The sequence below is a fragment of the Bufo gargarizans genome, chromosome 3, assembly GCF_014858855.1.
Source record: "Bufo gargarizans isolate SCDJY-AF-19 chromosome 3, ASM1485885v1, whole genome shotgun sequence".
Taxonomy (NCBI): Eukaryota; Metazoa; Chordata; class Amphibia; order Anura; family Bufonidae; genus Bufo; species Bufo gargarizans.
The window spans coordinates 459,219,619-459,242,391 of record NC_058082.1 but is presented as its reverse complement, the minus strand read 5'-3'; the positions used below and the strand labels follow the sequence as shown (position 1 = coordinate 459,242,391).

At 46.3% G+C, this 22,773-nt stretch overlaps 1 protein-coding gene across 2 annotated transcripts in view; it reads right to left on the bottom strand.

Annotated features, from left to right (window-relative positions):
* Positions 1–928: 928 nt before the first annotated feature.
* The window catches only part of MED14 (mediator complex subunit 14), a 74,569-nt gene continuing 52,724 nt past the window's right edge, over positions 929–22,773 (bottom strand). The window contains exons 25-31 of one of the 2 annotated variants that reach the window (XM_044286619.1): positions 20,494–20,676; positions 19,493–19,728; positions 18,546–18,725; positions 17,236–17,343; positions 14,772–14,897; positions 5,192–5,381; positions 929–1,576 (exon numbers count right to left, since the gene is read on the bottom strand). In XM_044286619.1, the coding sequence (XP_044142554.1) occupies positions 1,503–1,576; positions 5,192–5,381; positions 14,772–14,897; positions 17,236–17,343; positions 18,546–18,725; positions 19,493–19,728; positions 20,494–20,676 (1,097 nt within the window). In that variant the 3' untranslated portion in view covers positions 929–1,502. The remainder of the gene's footprint in view (positions 1,577–5,191; positions 5,382–14,771; positions 14,898–17,235; positions 17,344–18,545; positions 18,726–19,492; positions 19,729–20,493; positions 20,677–22,773) is intronic. The other variant, XM_044286620.1, reaches the window with a different exon arrangement.

The window sequence follows — 22,773 nt, the reverse complement described above, 5'->3', positions numbered from 1 at the left end:
TGTGAGGTCTGATTTTAATTTCACCAATCATGGCATAACCCCTTCAAAAGGGTTTTCTAGTCCTTTTATATTGATGGCCAATATCTGGTTGTCAAGGGTCAGACATCCCACAACCCTGCTGATCAGCTGTTTCAGGGTAGCTCTGTTACTGCAGCACTATTTCCATTGACTTCAATGGGAGCAGCACTGGACTTAAGTGGCTCTGTCCACTACACGATGCAAGAAGCCGGAGCCAAACAGCTGATCGGCGAAGTGCAGGGTGTTGGACAGCGTGCGGTTGCACTATCAATAATAGTTGGAAAACCCCTTTATGTCCTGAGGAGTGAAGCTGCAATGGTCTGACCCCAAAACTAATTTTAGAGAAGAGCTGGGAATGTGTTTGATAGAGAAGAAAATGCACTCACCTATTCAACACCATCCCATTCCAGCAATTCTATGACGGAGTGCCTTTAGAGGCATTTCGTTATTCAGTCCGTCATAACCGAACTCTATGGCCTGCATAACGGATCCGTCCGGTTTATGTTATTCAGTAGAGGACTCCAGCATAACGTAAACCGGACGGATCCATTATACAGGCCATAGACTTCTATTATAACGGAATGAATAACGGAATGCCTCCAAAGGCATTCCGTTATGAATTCCATCATAGAATTGCGTTATGGTCCGTGGTAACGAAATCCATAACGCAATTCACCTTTTACCACCAAACGAAGCGTAAACGAATTTCTAAATATGAAATTCGCTCATCTCTACATATCGCTATTAGGAGTAGTAAAGTCACATCAATCTCCCAAGCTACCTTGCACTTTTGTTTTCCCCATAGGGAAATATGCATCAGGGCACTAGTTGCGGTCGCTATTTTACATCAACTTGATGATGGTGGTTTTTTTATTTAAGAATATGGGTCACAATATATTCAGACTTTTCTTTCTCCTAGTTTATTAAATATTGCTTTTTTGAGGACATGTTCTTAACACGTCCAGATGCTTCTGTATTAGGATATTAAGCAGTCATATTAAAATACGGTTTCATTATAAAGTCTGTCACAGTTTTACAGTATTCAAAATGACAAATCATTCTTTAAAAAAAAAATCTGTTACACCAAAAAAAAAAAAAAAAAAAAAAACATTTACAGAGAAAAAAAAAAAAAGTTTGGCATTTTCATTTTTCTTTCGGTATAAAACAGAATATTAAACGTGTTCCTGGAAGGTGGAAATTCAGCTTTCATCATAACTTGCAATGAGTTATAGTAAAACACTATACAACAGCAATATACAAAAAAGTTACTATTTTTGATCAATTATATATAATTTCTGGTCAAGTGCATCTTTGAAAAATATCTGCCAGCTTTTGTGTCAATGTTCATACAGACAAAAATATCAAATGGTAAATTGTCCCTTGTCCAATCCATATTTTCATCTCAACAAAAAAAAAAAAAAAAAAATGAAAAAAAAATATATATAAAAAAAATAATATTAATCCATGCGACTTGTAAATAGTGTTCAAGGTCGTCCACCAGGTGGCAGTGTAAGGTTAGCCATAAGATCACGCACTGCAGCAAATATCGTACATTCCCCTGTGGGCAGAGAAGGGCAGAGTATTAACAAGTTGCATGATGACATTATCCAAGTACTTCGTATTTTTACACAGAGGTGGCGGAGGAGCCCAGAACACTACTTAAGGGAGCCAAAACAGAGCGGATGAGTACGATTTTTTTAAAGGTACAACCTGCTGCTACAGACAGTTAGAAATGTCCCAAAGATGGACAACCCCTTTAACATACCCATATACAGTCTAAAGATGATCATAACAGATGATGTAAACCAAAACTATTGGTCCTCAGGTGAAAATTAACAGCAAATCATAGTTAGCCTACAGTTGATAGACCATCATCATTTGGAAAGAAGTCGGCTATGTTTTTGTCCAATAGTCCTTCCTGAATTAACATTCCCACAACATATCCAGAAAAACTGAAGATCCATTTCTCCAGTATGATTAACCCCTTCCCACACCCTGAGGGAACCGTGTAAATGTGTACCGTTTCTTAAGGGACATCAACGCAGTTACACGATGTCGCTTCTAACTGCCAATGTCACCGCAGACAGAGTTTTATTAGATAAGCTGTGTCTGAAAGGGGAGACTGCCCAGCAACCAGCACCCGACCAGTCATAGGGGTTTCCTGATCAGCGAGTCTGCATGGACTTACCAATTACTCAGAAAACCCAGCTAAAAAGCAGTTTTGTTTCTGATCTTTTGAGATCTGGTCAGTAAGGCCTCGTTCACATCTCCATTTGTGGATCCTCTAGGTCAGTGATAGTGAACCTTTTAGTGACCGAGTGCCCAAACTGCAACTTAAAGCCAACTTATGTATCGCAAAGTGCCAACACGGCAATTTAACCTTAATACTACAGTCCAATATAGTATATGTTCCATGTACTTTATCATTTAGCTAAAATAGCCTGCCTGCATTCAGTGCGCTGCCTGTGCCGTTCATAGTGCGCCCTGCGCTGATGAATTGCAGGCAAAGTCTAAGGCATATTGGCACACCATAGACTTTTTCCAAGAAGCGGGTGCCCACAGAGAGGGCTCTGAGTGCCGCCTCTGGCACCCGTGCCATAGGTTCGCCACCACTGCTCTAGGTCAATGTTAGACCCCCATTAACTGCAATGGGGTCCGGTGGTGATCCGGCATTAATACCGGGTTTTGGCCAAAAATAAGCTGCTACATGCAATGGTTTTATTTTGGCCTAAACTCAGCATTTTTGCCGGAAATCATCCGGACCCCATCGCTGTCAATGTGGATCTGGCAGTGAAGTAGAGGATCAGCAACATCTGTGTCGGATCCACAAACACAGATGTGAACGAGCCCTGAAGTGGATAGATCAGAGCCTGTACTATTGTGCTGCTGCCGCAGTCCCTTGATTGGGGGTGTTCACCCCATTTCCCACTTCCATTGTATAAGGGAGTTTATTTTTATTAAATCATTTAACACTATGAAAAAACTGATTAGATCGGTGTCTGCAGGAGGGGTATAGCTGAGAGGAGGAGCCAACACTTTTTTGCTTAGTGTCACCTCCTAGTGGCAGCAGCTATACCCATGGTCTTCTGTGTCCCCCAATGATACGAGCAAGAAACATAAGAAAAAACATAAAAGTGTTGTATTACTCTAATCGTACTGACCCGTAGAATGAAGTTAATACGTAACTTTTACCACATAGGGACAACCACAATTTTAATTTTTTTCTCAGAACAACCCCACTTTATTTCCAAGTTACCGCTACATTGCATGCAATATTAAATGGTGCAGAAAAGAAAGTACAGCTTGTTATTGGTGGTTTTATATTCTAAAGTACAGCTTGTCTTGCAAAAAGACAAGCCCTCCTATGGCTATGAGAATGGAAACAAAATGGCTCCTGGACGTCAGTGAGTAAAAACAAATGACAAAACGGAAAAACGAGATTTTTGTATAACTTACCAGTAAAATCTCTTTCTCGCTCTTTCCTTGGGGGACACAGAAGACCTTGGTATAGCTCATCTCCATAGGAGGCGTGACACTAAGTGAAGACTGTTAAGCCCCTCCTCCACAGCTATACCCTCAGCCTGGAGAGAGAGGCTGCCAGTTGCGTGTCCAAGCAGTGAGAAAAGGCAAAGTCCAACAAGGAACCAACAAGCCAACTACCCAACGGGTAACAAAAACTCGGAAACCGTACAGAGAAAAAAAAAACAATGAATGGGTGGGTGCTGTGTCCCCCAAGGAAAGAGCGAGAAAGAGATTTTACTGGTAAGTTATACAAAAATCTCGTTTTCTCGCCCAGTTTCCTTGGGGGACACAGAAGACCTTGGGACGTTCAAAAGCAGTCCAAAAGGGGGAGGGACCACAGCACCAAGGTGAAGCACCCGAAAGGCATCAATGAACCGCCGCCTGCAAACCCAGGCGGGGCAGGCAACATCTGCCAAAGTCAGAGTATGCACACTGTAGAACTCGTCAAGGCGTGCAAGGTAGACCTGTGGCCGCCTTGCCCAAATGCATGGCCGAAGCCCAATGCCTCCGGCCCAGGAGGCACCGACCGCTCTGGTGAAATGAACGGTGACACCAAGACAGAATCCTGCCCTTGGTGCGGAAACCTCAGCAATAGCCAACCTGAGCAAGCGGAGGAAAACCACCCTGGAGTCCGTCAACCCTATGCACAGACCTCCTGGAAACCCAAGAGGCCGAACGTCTACGAGTCGGAGATCTCCAAGTTAAAAAAAAAAAAAAAAAAAAAAAAAAAAGGAGAAAACAGCCCTGCAGTAGCAGGGAGTGTCTTGCCTCCTTGGACACTAAGCAAAAACTGGCAGTCTCTCTCTCCAGGCTGAGGGTATAGCTGTGGAGGAGGGGCTTAACAGTCTTCACTTAGTGTCACGCCTCCTATGGAGATGAGCTATACCCAAGGTCTTCTGTGTCCCCCAAGGAAACTGGGCGAGAAATTGCTGTGTCAGGAAAGGGTTAAAAGGTTTCCCAGGAGGCTAGGGCTAGGCCATCAATTGTAATCCATGGGGATCCCACAACGGTGAGTGCTACACCATCCCCACAACATACAAAGCACTGTGCAGTACATTGCATAGTGGCTGTGCTTGATATTGCAGCCCAATTAAATGGGACTAGGCTGCAAATAAGCCATATGACCATATGTGATGTCAGTGGCCGAGGGAGAGGGTATAGTGCTCATAGAACCACTGCAGTCTCTTCAAACAGCTGATCGTCTAAAGTGCCAGAAGTTGAACCCCCCACCGATCAGATAACCATGACCCATCTTAAGAATCCTCAGATTGGCGGGGGTTCGACACCTCAGCTGATTTTGGAGTTCAAGTGAATGGGAGCAGAGATGCCGTACATTGGGACAGCCACTGCACAGTGGATGGTGTCTTCTACAACCTAGCTTGGTGCTGAAGTTTTAAAATGGCTTAGTCCAAAAGGGTATGATTAGTCAGCTTGAACAACTGTCATGGCCATCATGGATAACATTTACAAGGCATAACTAGATAAATATCTTCCCAAATGAATGTTCCCGTCAACTATCAATCTAATTCTATGGCCACCTTTAGGCTTTTGATCCATTGGGGAAATGCCGATTTAGAAAACTATTCATAATCTAAAGAACAACCAAAATCATAAATCCTTAATTATAAAAATGCATTAACATATGACCAACCTGGACGTGGTTGATTCATCTCCGCAAACCTCTTCAGAATGTTGCTGACCATCAGAGGAGCTGTCACTGAGGAGTTCTGCTGACGAGGGATGTCAGCTTGCTGAGTTGTTCCTGATGCCATGTCATAGATGATTGGAACAATAATACTAACTGGATCTGGTGGAACAGGCGTCTTTTGAGTTAACTGAAGCTGCAAACAAGAAAAACGATAGAGATTGTCACAATACAAAAATCAGTATCTTTTGCAAAGCATGCATTACCATTAGAAAATTTGCTAATAGACAATTAAAGGAAATTAAGAAACAGAAACGTTGAAAATATAGTGCAATGAAACAAGCAAATATGGGCAGCCCCTGTTAGGGTCCATTCACACGTCTGCAAATGGGTCCGCATCCGTTCCGCAATATCGGGAACGGGTGCGGACCCATTCATTCTCTATGGGGCCAGAAGAGATGCGGAGCGCACACTATGTGCTCTCCGCATCCGCATAACCGGAGCGCGTCTCGGCCACTTCCAGGCCACCTCTCCCCAAAAAAAAAAAAATAATAGAACATGTCCTATTCTTGTCCGCAATTGTGGACAAGAATAAGCAGTTTGATGGGGGGTGCCGGCCGGGTGTATTGCGAATCTGCAATACACTACGGACGTGTGAATGGACCCTTAATGTTCTAAAACAGGGATGTCAAACTCGTGGCCCTCCAGCTGTTGCAAAACTACAACTCCCATCATGCCTGGGCATACTACAGCTATCAGGGAATGATGGGAGTTGTAGTTTTGCAACATCTGGAGGGCCATGAGTTTGACATCCATGTTCTAAAATAACAAAAAGAAGAGATACAATGTGGAGAGTAGAAAGAAGGCGGCACACATCAATGCTGGTAAAAAAAAAAAATCCTTTATTCGTCCGATTAAAACATCAGGGCATGAGCATACAGTAGCGGTGTACACAGGAAGGATTTTAATCTGACGAATAAAGGATTTTTTTTTTTTTTACCAGCATTGGTGAGTGCCGCCTTCTCTCTACTCTCCACGTTGTATTGTCATTGGCATCTATTTTTGGGCTGTGCACCACGTATATTTGCTTGGAAAAGGGGACAGGGATTAGAGGACCCAGTGCATTCATTTGACACACGGCAATGCCGCCCTCTCTTGCTTTTTTACACTACTATAGCCGACAAAAGAAGAAATAATCTCCCCTTTTCTTCCAGCAATCAGCTCCAGTCCTCCCCACCACTGGCTTCATCTTCCTGGCGGGTGCAGTGGTGACATTCTTTGGGCACTGGTCACCATGCAGCCAACGACTGACGTACTGCTGAGGCCAGTGATTGGCTGCATGGTGAACAGTCACCACTGCAGCTATGAAGATATTAGCAGTGGGGAGGACCAGAGCTAAGCGTTGGAATAAGCAGTGGAGAAAGAGAGATGCAGTAAGAGGGAGACTGGGTGACCGGCAAGGTACTGAAGTACTCGCCTACAGGCAGTGCTACTAAAGTGGAAACCCACAATGAAGACCCGTCTACCGAAGGATAAAATCTGCAATGCGAGAAAAAGAAAAATTAAAAAGAAAAAGCATCAATAGAGCAGGTCATGTCTGCCTCTGATGGACGCTAGACTAGTGGAGAGAGTATAGCCCACTTGGGCAGACCCAACAATTCTTTTGTTCTAGAGGCAGCTGGGCATATACCCATGGTGCTGTGTCCTCCAATACACAGTCATTAATGATCTTTGACATCCCCTTTAAAGCAAAAATTATATAAAAAAGTCAATCCAGTTCCATACACTGAACATTTTGTTTGTAATCTGGGTGTAAAGTTTGGCTCTGTTCACACGTGTGTTACTTATATATTGTTGCTCTTTTAAGGCCAAAATAGCATACAATGCTGCACTACCATAAAAGTAAAGTAACAATGAAACTTTATGAACACGTTAGGGGGAAAAAAAAAAAAAATGGCTGAATTTGCCATGAATCCTGTAAAACTAGAAGTCATTACATTAGAATGATCAGAGTTTCTGCACACTAATATTGCACTTCCAAGATTACATTTTAGTATATTTTTCTTTTACAGGAAACTTGTCACGTTGGACATGGTGTCTAAGCTCTGGGTATTAAAGGGAACCTGTCACCATGAAAATGCACATTAATCTGCAGGCATCCTGTTGTAGAACAGGAGGGGGATGAGCAAATAAGGAGATTTTTGTATAACTTACCAGTTAAATCTCTTTCTCGCTCTTCCTTGGGGGACACAGACCTTGGGTATAGCTCAGCTCCCTAGGAGGCGTGACACTAAGTAAAACTGTTAAGCCCCTCCTCCATCAGCTATACCCTCAGCCTGGAGATAGAGGCTACCAGTTGCGTGTCCAAGTAGTGAAAGGAAAACAACCAATAACAGGAACAACCAGCCAGCAACCCAACGGGGCGCCAAACCATAACCCTGTAACCAAACACAGAAGGGCGGGTGCTGTGTCCCCCAAGGAAGAGCGAGAAAGAGATTTAACTGGTAAGTTATACAAAAATCTCCTTTTCTCGCCCATTTTCCTTGGGGGACACAGACCTTGGGACGTTCAAGAGCAGTCCAGGAAGGGAGGGACCACAACCCAAGGCGGAACACCACCAGAGCATCAGGAAACCGCTGCCTGCAAAACCAGGCGGCCCAAAGCAGCATCTGCTGATGCATGCGTATGCACTCTATAGAACTTTGTGAAAGTGTGCAGAGAGGACCAAGTGGCTGCCTTGCACAACTGTTCAGCCGAGGCCCGATGCCTCTGCACCCAGGAAGCACCGACTGCTCTGGTGGAATGAGCAGTGATGCCGAAAGGCGGAGCTCTGCCCTTGGCTCGATAAGCCTCAGACACCGCCAGTTTAATGAAACGGGCAATAGCCACCTTGGAGACCGCCAAACCCTTGCGCGAACCCTCCGGAACCAAAAACAGGGAGTCCGTGCGCCGAAAGGATCCGGTGACCTCCAAGTAAATCCTCAACGCCCTGACCACATCCAGACGGTGCAGTTCCCGTTCTCTGGGGTGGGAAGGAGAGGGACAGAGCGACGGAAGGACGATGTCCTCATTGATGTGAAAGGCGGAAACCACCTTTGGCAGGAAGGTCGGGACAGGCCGAAGCACAACCTTATCCTGGTGGAAGACCAGGAAAGGGTCGGAGCAAGAAAGAGCCGCTAACTCCGACACCCGTCGGAGAGACGTGATGGCCACAAGAAAGATGACCTTGCAGGACAGAAGACGAAGGGAGACTTCCCGTAAAGGCTCGAAGGGGGCGGATTGGAGCGCCGAGAGCACCACATTCAGGTCCCAGGAAGGAACTGGAGGGCGGTACGGCGGAACAGAGTGAGCCACCCCTTGTAAGAAGGTCTTAATGGGCCCTAGAGGGGCCAGGGGACGCTGGAGAAGAATAGACAGCGCCGAAATCTGTCCCTTCAGAGAACTGAGGCCCAGCCCCAGGTCCAGACCCGACTGGAGGAAGGACAGGAGTGTGGGAAGGGAGAATCGGAGAGGAGGGATGCTCCGGGACTCACAGAACCCCAGATAGGACCTCCAAACCCGATAGTAGATCCTAGAGGATACGGGCTTACGAGCACGGATCATGGTGCGGATTACGTCCGCGGAGAAACCCCGTCGCGTTAAGACGGCGGTCTCAATAGCCACGCCGTCAAACGTAGCGAGCCTAAATGCTCGTGGAAGATCGGTCCCTGAGAGAGAAGGTCTTCCCTGGAGGGCAGTGGCCACGGTGCGTCTGCCAACAGCAACATTAGGTCGGCGTACCAAGACCGGCGGGGCCAATCCGGGGCGATTAAAATCGCGGGAACGCCTTCTGCCGCGATCCTCCGAAGAACCCGTGGCAGGAGGGGAAAAGGAGGAAAGACGTACAGAAGGGAGAATTCGCGCCACGGAAGGACGAGCGCGTCGGCGCCGTAAGCCTTCGGGTCCCGTGCCCTGGCCAGGTATAGGGGGACCTTGTGGTTGAATTTGGAAGCCATGAGGTCCACGTCGGGGCGATCCCAGCAAAGACAAAGGGCTTCGAACACCTCTGGGTGCAGGGACCATTCTCCCGGGTCGATGGTGGACCGGCTGATGAAATCCGCCGCCCAGTTGTCCACCCCCGGAATGTAAATCGCGGATAAGGCCGGCACGTGCGTCTCCGCCCAGAGGAGAATGAGGGTCACCTCTTGCATCGCTGCAAGTGCCTCCCTGATGGTTTATGTATGCCACAGCCGTGGCATTGTCCGATTGGATCCGAACAGGGTGGCCCTTCAGTAGATGGGTCCAGTGTCTGAGGGACAGAAGAATCGCCCTCAGTTCCAGAATATTGATTGGAAGTCTGGACTCCGATAGAGACCAAACGCCCTGGACGGACCGGGGAGGGAAACCCCCCCCCCCCCACCCCCGTAAGCTGGCATCGGTGGTAATCACCAGCCAGTTCAGTGGGAGGAAGGACTTCCCCCTTAGAGGGATATGCAACCACCAGCTGAGGGAAGCCCGAGCCAGGGGAGGCAGAAGAAAGGTCCTGTCCAGACTCCCCGGTGATTTGTCCCAGGCCGACAGAATTGCCCTCTGAAAGGTGCGGGATCGGAATTGTGCGAACGGCACCACTTCGAAACAGGCAACCATCTTTCCCAACAACCGCATGCTGGCTCTGAGGGAAGGGCGGTGATGACGGAGGAGACTGTGAACCGACTCGCGAGGGGCCAGACGCTTGTCCGACGGGAGGCGGACCTCCGCCAACTCTGTATCCAGGAGCATCCCCAGGAAGATCAGCCGTCTGGAGGGGATAAGGGAAGACTTGGGGTGGTTGATAACCCAACCGAACCGCGTCAGGGTCTCCAGGGTGAGTTACACACTGCCAGATGCCTGAGAAAAGGAGGGTGCCTTGACCAGGATGTCGTCCAAGTACGGGAGAAGAAAAACACTTCTTGAACGTAGAAGGGCCAAGACAGGGGCCAGGACGTTGGTGAACACCCGAGGAGCCGTCGCCAGACCAAAGGGAAGGGCGACGAATTGGAAGTGATCGTCCCCCACCGCGAAGCGCAGGAAGCGGTGATGACACGGAGCAACCGGAACGTGGAGGTATGCATCCTGAATATCGATCGAAACCATGAAATCCCCTCTTTCCAGGGAGGCCACTGCGGACCTGAGAGACTCCATCCGGAATCTCTGCAGTCGGAGAAAACGGTTCAGGCGTTTTAGGTCCAAGATCGGTCGCACTGAGCCTTCCTTCTTGGGAACCACAAAGAGGTTCGAGTAGAACCCCCTGAACCTTTCCGTCGGAGGCACGGGGGCGACGACACCCTTGTCCATTAGAGAGCGAATGGCCGCGAAGAAGGCGGCCGCTCGTACGGGATCCCGCGGAGGACGGGATCGGAAGAAACGGTCTGGCGGAATGGACGCAAATTCGATCTTGTATCCGCAAGATACAATCTCGAGCGCCCATGCGTCTGAGATGTGGGCCCGCCATACGTTCCTGAACAGGAGAAGGCGGCCCCCCACCCGGGTGGGTGGGGGCGCACCTTCAGGCAGAGGGCTGCTGGCATGTGGGAGCCCGTGCAGGCTGGGACTTGCGCCAGGTAGGTTGCGTCCGAAAAAACGGCTTCTTGCGTCTCTCCAGGGCTGGGCCAGAGGAAGAAGAACTGGCCGCGGGTCTAGACCCGGTGGTCTTGCGAAAGGACCGAAACCGGGACGAACCAGCGCGACCACGGGGGGCGCCCTTTGGCCTGGACTGGGGGAGGTGAGTACTCTTCCCACCCGTGGCCTCTGATATAAGTTCGTCCAGACGGGTCCCGAACAGGCGGGAACCCGTAAATGGTAGGCCGGCCAAAGAGCGTTTGGAAGCGGCGTCCGCCGCCCAAACCTTCAGCCAGAGTTCCCTCCTGACAGAAACTGCCAGGGCAGAGGAACGGGCAATGAGGGCACCCGCATCAAGGGAGGCCTCACAGATGAATTTTCCGGCCTGAACAATTAGTTGGGCTAAGGAACGGAGGTCCTGAACAGGGACGTCCGACCCTAACTCCCGTTCCAGTTGCAAACCCCATTCAGAGACCGCTTTACCAACCCAGGCGGAGGCAAAGACCGGTCTAAGGGCCGAACCAGAGGCAGTAAATATGGCCTTGGAGAGGGATTCCGTACGACGGTCCTCAACAGACTGGAGGGAAGATCCGTCCTGTACCGGAATAGTAGTGCTTTTGGACAGGCGAGCCACGGGAGGATCAACCTTAGGCGGGGATGTCCACATGGTCACAGAATCCGCTGGAAAGGGATAGCAAATGTCCAGCTTTTTGGGTGTAATAAAGCGGACGTTAGGCCGGGTCCAAGCCTTGGATACCACAGAAGAAAAATCAGCGTGTATGGGAAAAACCTTGGAGGCCTGTCTGGGGCGGAGAAAGGACACGCCGGCCTGTTCGGAGCTGGGGGGGTCATCGTGTATCTGAAAGGTATCACGGATGCTAGCGATAAGATGCCCCACCGCGGACGCCAATTTGGACGGAAGCTCTGAATCCATGTCCACTTCCGAATCCGCCAGTTCACCCTCAGAAAGCGTATCCCTTTGAGAGGATAGACTTGACTGAGCTCGTACGCATGGCGGAGAGAGCGAAGCATCTGGAGAAGATGTGCGCTCAACCCTTGAACGTTTGAGTATGCCGGGCCCTGGAAGATTCGCTGGGAGGCAGGGAACCAGTGGGGGCGGCAGAAACGGTAGTCCCAGCGGGTGCGACAGGGATTGTGGCAGCCTGCGGGAGAGGCGGTCTATCCACGAGACGGCCCACTACGTGTGTAAGGATTTCCACTGCCTGAGACAGAGACCTAGCCCAGTCAGGGGGTTCAGAGGCACCGGGGGTCGCAGCGGGAAGCGGGCCCTGCACCGGGGCCTGACATGCAAGGCAATGCGGCTCAGATTGCCCACGCGGAAAAAGTTCCTTACAGGCGGTACAGGCATGGTACCATGGTTTGGGGGCACCCGTGGGATCTGACATGCTGAAAGGTGGTTGTACTCTAATATAGAGACCACAAAGGGTTATAGCAGCTATGACCAGGAGGGTTAGGAGAGGGTTAACTGTCCTACCAGTGCCACAGAAGAACGTCAGGAGTAGAGATGGAGCAGATCAGCAGCAGCAGAGAGCAGCAACAGCAGTGAGCCAGCAGATAGCGCCCACAGAAGCCGAGCGATGTACACAGGAGTTTAGAGTCCCCCACCGTGTCTCAGCTTCCTGTCAGGAGTGAGGAAGCGCGGGAAATCTCAGCAGAATCGCGGGGAAACAAGCTCCGCCCCCTCCAGCGCTTGCTCCGCCCCCAACATGGCGCGCGCGTAAGCCACGCCCCCTGCTGCCGAAAATGCTCTCAGGGCTAAGAAGAAGCCAGATGCCAGAAAATAAAGGGCCCGCAGGCCCCTAGAGTGCGGCGATTTGCCCAGGTGGGTGACCTTCTGCCACCAAGTCCCCTGCTCCGCCGAGAAACGAGCTCCGCCGCGATCTGCCCATGTCGGGCATAAGCCCCGCCCCCCGATCGGAACGGAGCGGGCGGCGGCGGGAAGGGAGAGAGGGAGAGAGAATGCCGGGCTGAAGAAAGCAGCGTGGGGGGAACGGCGTGGAGGAAGGCGGCCCCCCTGCTGAGGATAACCTGAGGGGAGCTGGCGCTGCAAATAGGGACGGGGTATGGGCTGGAATAGCCATCTCACCGAACGACGTCTTCACCCTCAGTTCCTTCCAGCAGGGTCGCCCCTTCAGCCACTGGCACCGCAGTGGCAGGAAGCTGGGAGAGGGGCTTTGCGTGCGGGCGACCCCCTAGCTGGCGGGATGTAGGGGAGCCATTGCTGCCCAGATCCTCCTATTGCTTCTGTGGGGGAGGCAGCAGTGCAGATAAGTTGGCACTGGCGCAGCTCAACCCCGGGAGAGCAGAGAGGTCCATGCGTCTCTGGTATCCCTAGGAAAAAGTAAATATCAAAAGTAGAAAAATAAAATATCAAGGGGAAAACAGCCCTGCAGTAGCAGGGAGTGTCTTGCCTCCTTGGACACTAAGCTAAAACTGGTAGCCTCTATCTCCAGGCTGAGGGTATAGCTGATGGAGGAGGGGCTTAACAGTTTTACTTAGTGTCACGCCTCCTAGGGAGCTGAGCTATACCAAGGTCTGTGTCCCCCAAGGAAAATGGGCGAGAAAGATAGTTTTGTGGGAATGGATTCTATATATTCTGGGCTTTGAAGTCAGGGAGGCGTTACCTCTATGGTTGTGTATACAGTGGTAGCTGTCAATCACTGATAGGACCGCCTCCATGACTTCAAAGCCCAGAATGAATATATAGAATCCATTCCCACAAAACTATATATCTGCTCATCTCCTCCTGTTCTATAACATGATGCCTGCAGATTAATGCACATTTTCATGGTGATAGGTTCCCTTTAATAGCCAGAGGTTATAGCAGCCTTTCAATGACATGGTAAAATCTAGGGATCGACCGATATAGATTTTTTTAGAGCAGATACCGATAATCTGAACTTTCAGGCTGATAGCCGATAATTTATACCGATATTCTGTGAATTTTTATTCACAAAAAATAAAATAAAATACTACACAAATGCTGCTGAAAATGAATATGTTAATTGTTAACGTGTAGTTTTTTTTGTAAATCTTTCTTTTTCATTTATACTTAATATTTATGTGTTTGTTTTGTTTTCTTTTACTATTAGCCCCCTTAGGGACTAAAACCCTTGTCCTATTTACCCTGATAGGTCTATCAGGGTGAATAGGACCTCACACTGTCCCTGCTGCTCTGTGCTTCGTGCACACAGCAGCAAGGGAGCCGACTATGGCAGCCAGGGCATTAGCTGCCATGGTAACCGATCGGAGCCCCAGGCTTACACTGCTGGGGCTCTGATCACAACTGCCACTGAGGAGGAGGAGAGGAGATCCTGTGGCCACTGCCACCAATGATTAATACTGGGGGGCTTGGGTGGGGGGGCGCACTGCGCCACCAATGTATTCAATACTGGGGTTGGGGGGGGGGGGGGGGGGGGCGCACTGCGCCACCAATGAAGATAACTCTCTCATTCATTCATATACAGGAGGCGGGAGGTGGCTGCAGAATCACATAGCCGGCTCCCGACCTCTATGCGCAGTAGCTGCGATCCGCTGCAGTTACCAACTACTTGTCATAGAGGTCAGGAGCCGGCTATGTGATTCTGCAGCCAGCTCCCGCCTCCTGTATATGAATAAATGAGTGTTCTCTTCATTGGTGGCGCAGTGGCCATAGCCCCGGCCCCTCCCCTTGACCCCTGTCCTTTCAATGGCGGCAGCAGCACAGGGGGGAGGGGAGACACTGCTTCCTTCTCCCCTATGCTGCTGTGGGAACACAGAGAGCGCTGTCACCAGCGCGATCCTTGTTCCCCATACGTTATCTGTATATAGGCAAAATAGATGCCGATACCGATAACGGTCAAAATCCTGAATATTTGCCGATAATATCTGTAAAACCGATAATCTGTCGATCCCTAGTAAAATCGTTGGGCATCAGGCCTGATAGGAATTTTATTTTTTCTCCACATGTAGACACTGATATTCACCTTTACAATTTAGCAATACTTACAAAGAAGAGCATTTTAGATTTCAGGACAACTGCCGGAGTCCCTGGAGGAGCAATTGGTGGAGCACTTGGAGGGATGGTCAAACAGAACTGCACATTCCACTTCAGTTGTGTGGCTTGATCTGGAAACTTTTGGTTTGAGAGGCAGGTGTTAGTGTCCAAAGAACCAATTATCAAAATAATAGACTAAAAACACTAATCTCTTATATTATAAAAATGAGTTTCTGTCTGTCTGTTTTTTATGCGCGACCAAACGACTGGACAGATCTTCACCAAATTTGGCACACAGGTACATCACGTGTCCAGGAAGGTTTTAGACTGGGTCTCAGCTCTCTAGGACGTACCGTTCCTGAGATCTTCCCAAAAAATGACCTGCATTAGCCAATAGAAGCCAGCAAGCCTTTTTCACTGAAATTAGAACTGCCGTACACATGGTCACATGTCCCTTATTAGGTCCTACTCCAGGTTGCCATAACAACTGATGACAGGTTTTAGCAGTTCGCAGTTCCTTAAATATTCAGTCATATGACGTCACACCTACACTGCTACATGTATGGGGGGCAGGGGCCACTATTAGACAGGCACTGTGGAGAACACTGTTAAGGGGGTGGTCAATGATAAAGGGGCAGGTACTGAGGAGGTCACTGTTAAAGGGGTGGCCACTATGAAGATCACTGTTAAAGGGGTGGTCAATGATAAAGGGGCGGGAACTGTGGAGGTCACTGTTAAAGGGGCAGGTACTGTAGGGGTTACTGTTAAAGGGGGATACTGTTGATATCTTTTTACGACAAATGGAAACATGAAATGAAATATACCCAGGCGAAGCCGGGTCCTTCTGCTAGTATATTAAATAAAATTTAAAATATATATATATATATATATATATATATATATATATATTTATTTTTTAAACGGTCGTACAATGGTTAAAGGGTCACAGAGTTTCGTTAAAACTTTTGATATGTCAAAGACATATCAAAAGTTTTGATCATGGGGGTCTGAGTGCCAAGACCCTGTACTGATCGCTAGAATGAAGAGAGAAGTGTGTACATATCGAGCCGTCTCCTCGCTGCAGAGACAGCCTCCTGCAGCAAGTGCCTGATATGCGAGCATTTCTCTCTCCTCAGTCTAGTGATCAATAGGTGCCCTCAGTGCTCAGACCACCCAATCAAAATTTTTGAAATGTCTCTACGATATAGAATTTTTACTCACCAACCCTATCATTTTGGCCCAAAATTCTTTTTGCCAACTAATATGTGGTAGAAAGTTAACATGATGAACCAGACTCATCATCCAGCACCAGTCACTGTGATAAGTATGCGGCATCTTTAGACTGTACCCATTAGCATTAATAAATCTGACTCAATGTATTTTAGTTATTTCTAAAAGGGGTTCACTGCACATAAGGTATCCAATTACAAAATCTCTTCACTTAAAGAGAGGGGTTGGGAACTTCAGAAGAACATTTCTGAAATGGCAGAATGAACCCAAAATCTAATTTTTATGTCACCTGAACTCAGTTATGAGGTCCCCTGACTGCCCATCTGTGGTGCCCTCACATAACGCTGCGCTAGCACTGGACAGCAAATAATCTAGAAAAGGATGCAGTGGCTTTGTACTGCAAAGTAAGCGGTAAACATACTGCTTACCAGAGATGCGGTGGCCGTGGTGCTGCAATGTTTATGTAGGCCACGGATGTGCAGTCAGGAGACTTTCTAGCATGAGTTCACGTGACAAAAGCATGCTGTGCATTTATTCTGCCACAGGATGCACTGTATGGCCATTTCAGAAAACCCGTTTAGATAGAAAATTATCTACCTAAGATTTGCTCATGAAAAAAACTTATGGCCAGAAATAAAAACACTGACTTATAGTTAGTACTTGAAATTTAGGGCTAAAAAGTGTTATGTATAAAAATGAATTAAATTGGTAGTTTTAAGGGGAACTTGTCACCACAATTCTGGACTATTTTCTGGAGTAACACATAAGTAGTACTGCAGATAAGGAATCCAGATTGACATCTTCCTACTGCTCCCCATTCCCCACTATCAGCTGCGATGAAAAACAGTCTGGACTGCTGAGGTGTGCCAACATAATGGAGAGTCCTCCTGTGCGCACGCACAGCAGTCCTAACAATGTATTTTACTGCAGCTTTAAACTATGACCGTAGGGAATAGAGGACAGTAGGAAAATAAATGTACAGCACTAATGTATTATTGCAGATAATAGATTGTAGAGACAGATAAAAGATGATCATGGCCACCTCACACCCGCCAAGTCTCTCAATGAGATGTCAGGTAACACTGTCCAACTCAGTTGCAATACAGCCCATGGACTAGAGGGGCACTGTTTCTAAAAACCCTTTTAGAGAACAGTCTACTATGAAGGCATGTGGAAAAAAATCCCAAACCAGTCAAAAAATATTTTTTGCTTGTCCATGGAACACAGGATAATATTAGATTCTTACCAGCTCAAGCTTCATTATGTGTACACAGTCTCTGAGTATGTGTGCTGGCGCTCCTAATAACTTTGTAAAAGCAATTAGCGTGTTTGCTTTAAATGGTGGACCCGCAACCTAAAGTAGGTAAAACAGAGCTTCAGATTATGCATTTTAAGGTTTAACTTAAACACCACACAGGGATACAAATAAAGTGGAGAAAAAGTTGTGGAACCATTTTCAGGCATTAGTATGCGGTGGGAAGCCCAGTGTACACTAGAAAACCTAAGATAACCTCATAGCTTTGTACTGTTTACCTTATGTCTAGCCATTTGGGGATTAATATTGGACCCAAAAGTGGGTCCACAGATTTGGAGTCTCAGTAGCTATAGATATTAAGGCAGCAGAATCCCTGGTATCTCTGCACGTGCCAGGCGCGTCCCATTGCTGTGCAGAATTAAAGGCACCCAGGTAGCATTGTGCAACCTATGGACGTGGAGGATGACAGGTGAGTAGGTTTACTCCACTGATACCACGGCAGCCAGGGACCTTCATTAAGACAGTTGGGGACAGTATATGTTTGTGTGCAGAATACATGACAGTATATGGCATTTTGAGAAATGCCATGGGAAATTAGCCAACCACTTTAAAGTCAAAGCTGCCACGCCAAACTATGTGGGGAAAAAAGGTTAGCGGAGAAATTCAAAGATTGTCAAACATCCCATGATGAAAATAAATTGATGTAAGTACCCATAACAGGAAAAGGTGACACAGCGATGGGACCCAGGCATACAAGGGAAAGCCTAAAGATCCAAGGTGGTGCCAGTCTTTCATAGGCCCAAGTGGTAATCAGATCGCTGGCAGAGATGCGGCCTTCAGCTGTAGGTAATTTAGGTTAAACTGATAGAAAGCTATAGTTTAATTAGCCATAAAAAGAATCCATCAAAATGATGTGTAGAGCAGATTTGACGGCAAAGTTCAACTAGAGATTCCTTATATCATGCAGACATATAATGCCGCTGATTAGGTAATTTGTTAAAGGAGACTGGGTATAAAATTCTTCAGTCACCAATCACAGCCACCTTTGCCAATTTTAACTTGAAATTTTCAATCCAGTAGAAGGCTTGGATTATGTGCATTTGCTCCCTAGATTATTAGCATCCGACAGTCACCGAACAAAATACGGCTTGTATTGGGAGGAGCAGGATTTTCTAAGAAAATCCCATAGTTTTATCTCATGACTCAGGCCTTATACTATACACATATCAGCCACGTCAGATTTTTGTGTATGTGTATCTGGTGCTAAGATCATCACTTTGGAAAGTACCATACACACGTACCCTGGTCTCAAAGAATTTTTCAAGGACCTGCAGTTCTTCTGACTTCCACTGCACAGCATTTTCAGGTGTCACTTTCAGCTGCAAAGTCTGGTTCGTGGTGGGGTTAAGAGCCACTCGACACTTCAGAACATCTGTCTTGAACATAATGACTCCGGGCTCATTGGAGTTTATGAGTTGCAACTGGAAGGAATAAAATACTTACAGCAAGAACACAGTAAGACGACACATAACACACAAGACATAACATCTCATATTCCTTGATCATGTGAAGGCCTTGTTTACTCAAAGACAAATATATGTTTATGCTTTACATTATAAAAAATTATATATATATATATATATATATATATATATATATATATATATATATACACACGTTTTTTTTTACTTGATTCTGCAGGATACTAGAACATGGTGCGCTGCATTTTTGGATCTTCATTTTTTCTGACATATACGTCATATGAACACAACACATGATGTGAACCCACCTTTATATATAGTTGATAGTATGATGAGAACTTTTTTTTTTTTTAAATAAAGGTTCTCATACTATCAACTATATCTAAGGGTGGGTTCACATCATGTTTTATGCGTTCATATAACGTATATGTCAGAAAAAATAAAGATACAAAAACGCAGCGCACCATGTTCTAGTATCCAGCAGAGTTCGGTAAGAAAAACGTATACTTTTTTTACAATGGTATAAAAATGTAAAAGTGTGTCTGTGTGTGTTATATATATATATATATATATATATATATATATATTTATATTTATATTTTTTTACAATGGAACTCTATGGTGAAAGGATGCCACTGTATGGCATCAGACCAAGGCCTCCGTTTAATGTATCCTTTTTTTCATACGTTAAACGGATGGGAAAAACGTGATGCGAACCCAGCCTAACAAGTAATAACTGGACCAGATATGTATGACTGAATACTTACAGTCTCCTGCTGGATTATCCTTTGAAGATGCCGCCTCATGTTTACAGAGCCGAGAAACCTCTCAAGAGGAGAACACAGGTAGCTTCCCGTCAGCGCTGATGATAACCCCGGGGTCGGAGATGGTAGTAGAAGTACGTGCAAGGCACTGTGAGTGAGGATTGTAGGTATGGATGCAGCCCAAGGACGCTGAGGTAGCTTACGAGGTGGAGGCATATTGGTTGGCAGAGACTGCGAGCCTAAAAAAAAAAAAATTTGTTTTTTTATTTAGCAGCTTTTTGTTTAAGGTGCTGGCAAAATGTGGCATTAATTAGATTTTTTTTGATTCGATGAAAGAAAGCATGAGTAAAGATAAGATTACCTGTCCCAGTGTCATGTGCTGAAACCAGGTTATATGTCAAATACTGAAGAGAAAAAACTAAGCTCACTCAATGATATACATTTTAAAGGAACACTCTGGACACCATTATATGCCTAGTGCAATTAACTAAGGGGCAGAACATGATGCAAGGACTGGCCTATGTCCTTTAAATCCCCGTTTCAGACATTGCCCCCTCAAGACTCGTCAGTAAGCATTTTTAGAGAAAACGATGCCCAGGATGCTTCTTTAAAGGTCTGTTGCCTGGTGGCATTCAGCATGTTAGCATATGCATGACACCAGTCAACTAAATAGGTACTACACAATGTGGTGATATGGTGGACACAGGTCAACACAGCAAACCACACCGCAGCTTGATGTCACAGGCAAGACGAACTGGAGAAATTCTTTTTGCATGACAGGATGGGCTGAAATGATTTCAGTCATTGTCGAATTTCCATTTCATCTGTGATTTTACCCGACATTTTATGGTGTAATGTAATACATAACTGGTCAGCTGTTAATGTCCTAACATCTGCTGAAAAATCAAAATGCAAAGTAAAGGTGTACAGCGGTGCGGAAGAAAAATCTCTAGAGCGATGAACTAGAATCACTAAATGAGAGCATGATTGGAACCACAACGTACTTGTTCCAGCTCGAGGGGAGTGAGACACATCAGGGACAGGAGAGTGCAGAGATGGATTTGCTGGTGACATTCCAGGCATGCGAGCTGCTGGAGAAGGACCAGGCACTTGAGGAGACCCTGGCCAATTCCCTGCACGCTGGCTGGGTGACATCATGGTGTACGGAGAACTAGGGTCTAATGTACCTGTGCAGGTTGCAAAAGGAGATTTTGTCACATTGCCTCCTCTTCCACTACAGATTTGAAGGGATATTATATGCTGATAAAACTGGAATCTTGGAAACAATATAGGTCTTCAGATTTATTTTATATCAATATAACAAAGTTACAACTCAGGGTTGCGTTCACGTTGCGTTTTGCAGTGCACATCTGATTGCAGGGAATTCCCGACATATACCTGTGTATGCCCAAAGGCTCACGTTATGAAGGGAAGAAAAAAAAAAAATATATATATATATTGTATAACAGAATAAACTGAAAGGCATGAATGTTGGGTAAGTGTGTGTGTGTGGGGGGGGGGGGGGGGTGTCTATGGATATGACGTTTATGGCGATTCATACACCAAATACACACTGCTAACCCAATGTGAACGCACCCTAAGACTACAGAGGTTTCCTTTATAAGTAAAAGCTTCCACAGAATGAGGCTAAAGACGAAAAAAAGGATTAAAAAGGGAACGTGGTAATTGTAGACAATTTCTGCCACGGATTTGCATTTTGCACTGCAGCGGATCTGCACACTGGGGCTAAACCTTGGGTGGCTACCTGCTACAGTGTCCATGTGGAAACAGTCTCAATCCCATTGAAACTAATAGGAAGCAGAATACATATGGTTTAGGTCGCCGAATAGGCCCTAAAACCGGTACTGGAGAGTGTGTTTTGGTGCTGTGAGAATATTTCTGTTTGACGAAATAAAGTCAGATTAGAGGTTAAGTATTGTAACAAAGCATAAAGTATAGACTATGAACACGGTGTCATTATATGAAGTCTGCTAATATCATATAATCTAAAATTAAAGTTGTGGACACAGAACAGAATATACAGTTTAAGACTCACTCTGCACTGAAAGCACAGAGCAAGCAAAGACATCAGACAAAATAATAACCAACCTATGGTCTACCATGTTCTTTCTCTACAAGACACAGTAAAGAACGGGACACAATTAGTGTTGAGCGAACTTGTGTTTTAAGTTCGGCATCTAAAGTTCGGGTTATAGAAGAATTGCATTATGGATTCCGCTACCACAGACCATAACGGAATTTAGAATCCATAACGCGATTCTTAGATAACCCGAACTTTAGACGCCGAACTTAAAACACAAGTTCGCTCAACACTAGACACAATAAATGGCCATTGAAATAGCCTAAAATACAGAATAGGAAAGAAAGAAGGCTGGAAAGTGAGGTGGGAATACCCCTTTAAATATGACAATGCACAGACCCTGTACAACAGAGCGCACACTTACAGACCCATCCGTGTGCGCCGTATAAGACCATATTTTCCCCACTAGAAGAACTGCTTCTGGGGGGGGAATACCCCTGTAATACAATATGTGATGCTGCAGACTATACACATTTTCACATATTTCTATCAAATGTGAGGGAAAAAAAACTTTGTATAAAATCAGGCATGCAAAGATGTATAGTAAACAGCTCACACTTTGTGGATTATGTGCAGTTTTTCATGCAGAAAAAACACAGCATATTACGGTACCAGCAAGGCGAATGAGAGTTGCCACATCTCGTGTACACTTTGCACATTTTTTTTACGTGCGCAAATTGACCTAACGTGCGGTTTTTAAATCCGTAGCATGTAAATTGTTTCTGTGGATTTTTTGTGCGGATTTCACTCATTGCAATGCAATGGGTGAGATCTGGAACGAATCTGCAAGGGACACATAAGGATTTGGTTCAGAAATCCATAGAAATCTGCACAAAAATCCAAGCAGAAAATCTGTTTGTAAACCTGCACAGTCACCGGAAAGAAAATATCCAGTGGCCAACAAGTTCCCTAGATTCGGGCGAGTGCTATACAGGGGACATGGGAAACTGCAGTCACTGAAATCTTTCATCTCTGCAAGAATATTGCAGCCAAATAATTCTAATAATTTTCCAACACATTTGGGTGTAGTTTCATTGTAAAGGGATGGTGCAATAAGACTCTCTTGCTAGCTATAAATGGTCCTTTACATCCCCTTTAAAATAGTCTAAAGAAAACGAAAAGCCAACATGAATTTGGCTTACAATATTTACATATCCTACCATTCACATAGCTACAAATAGGT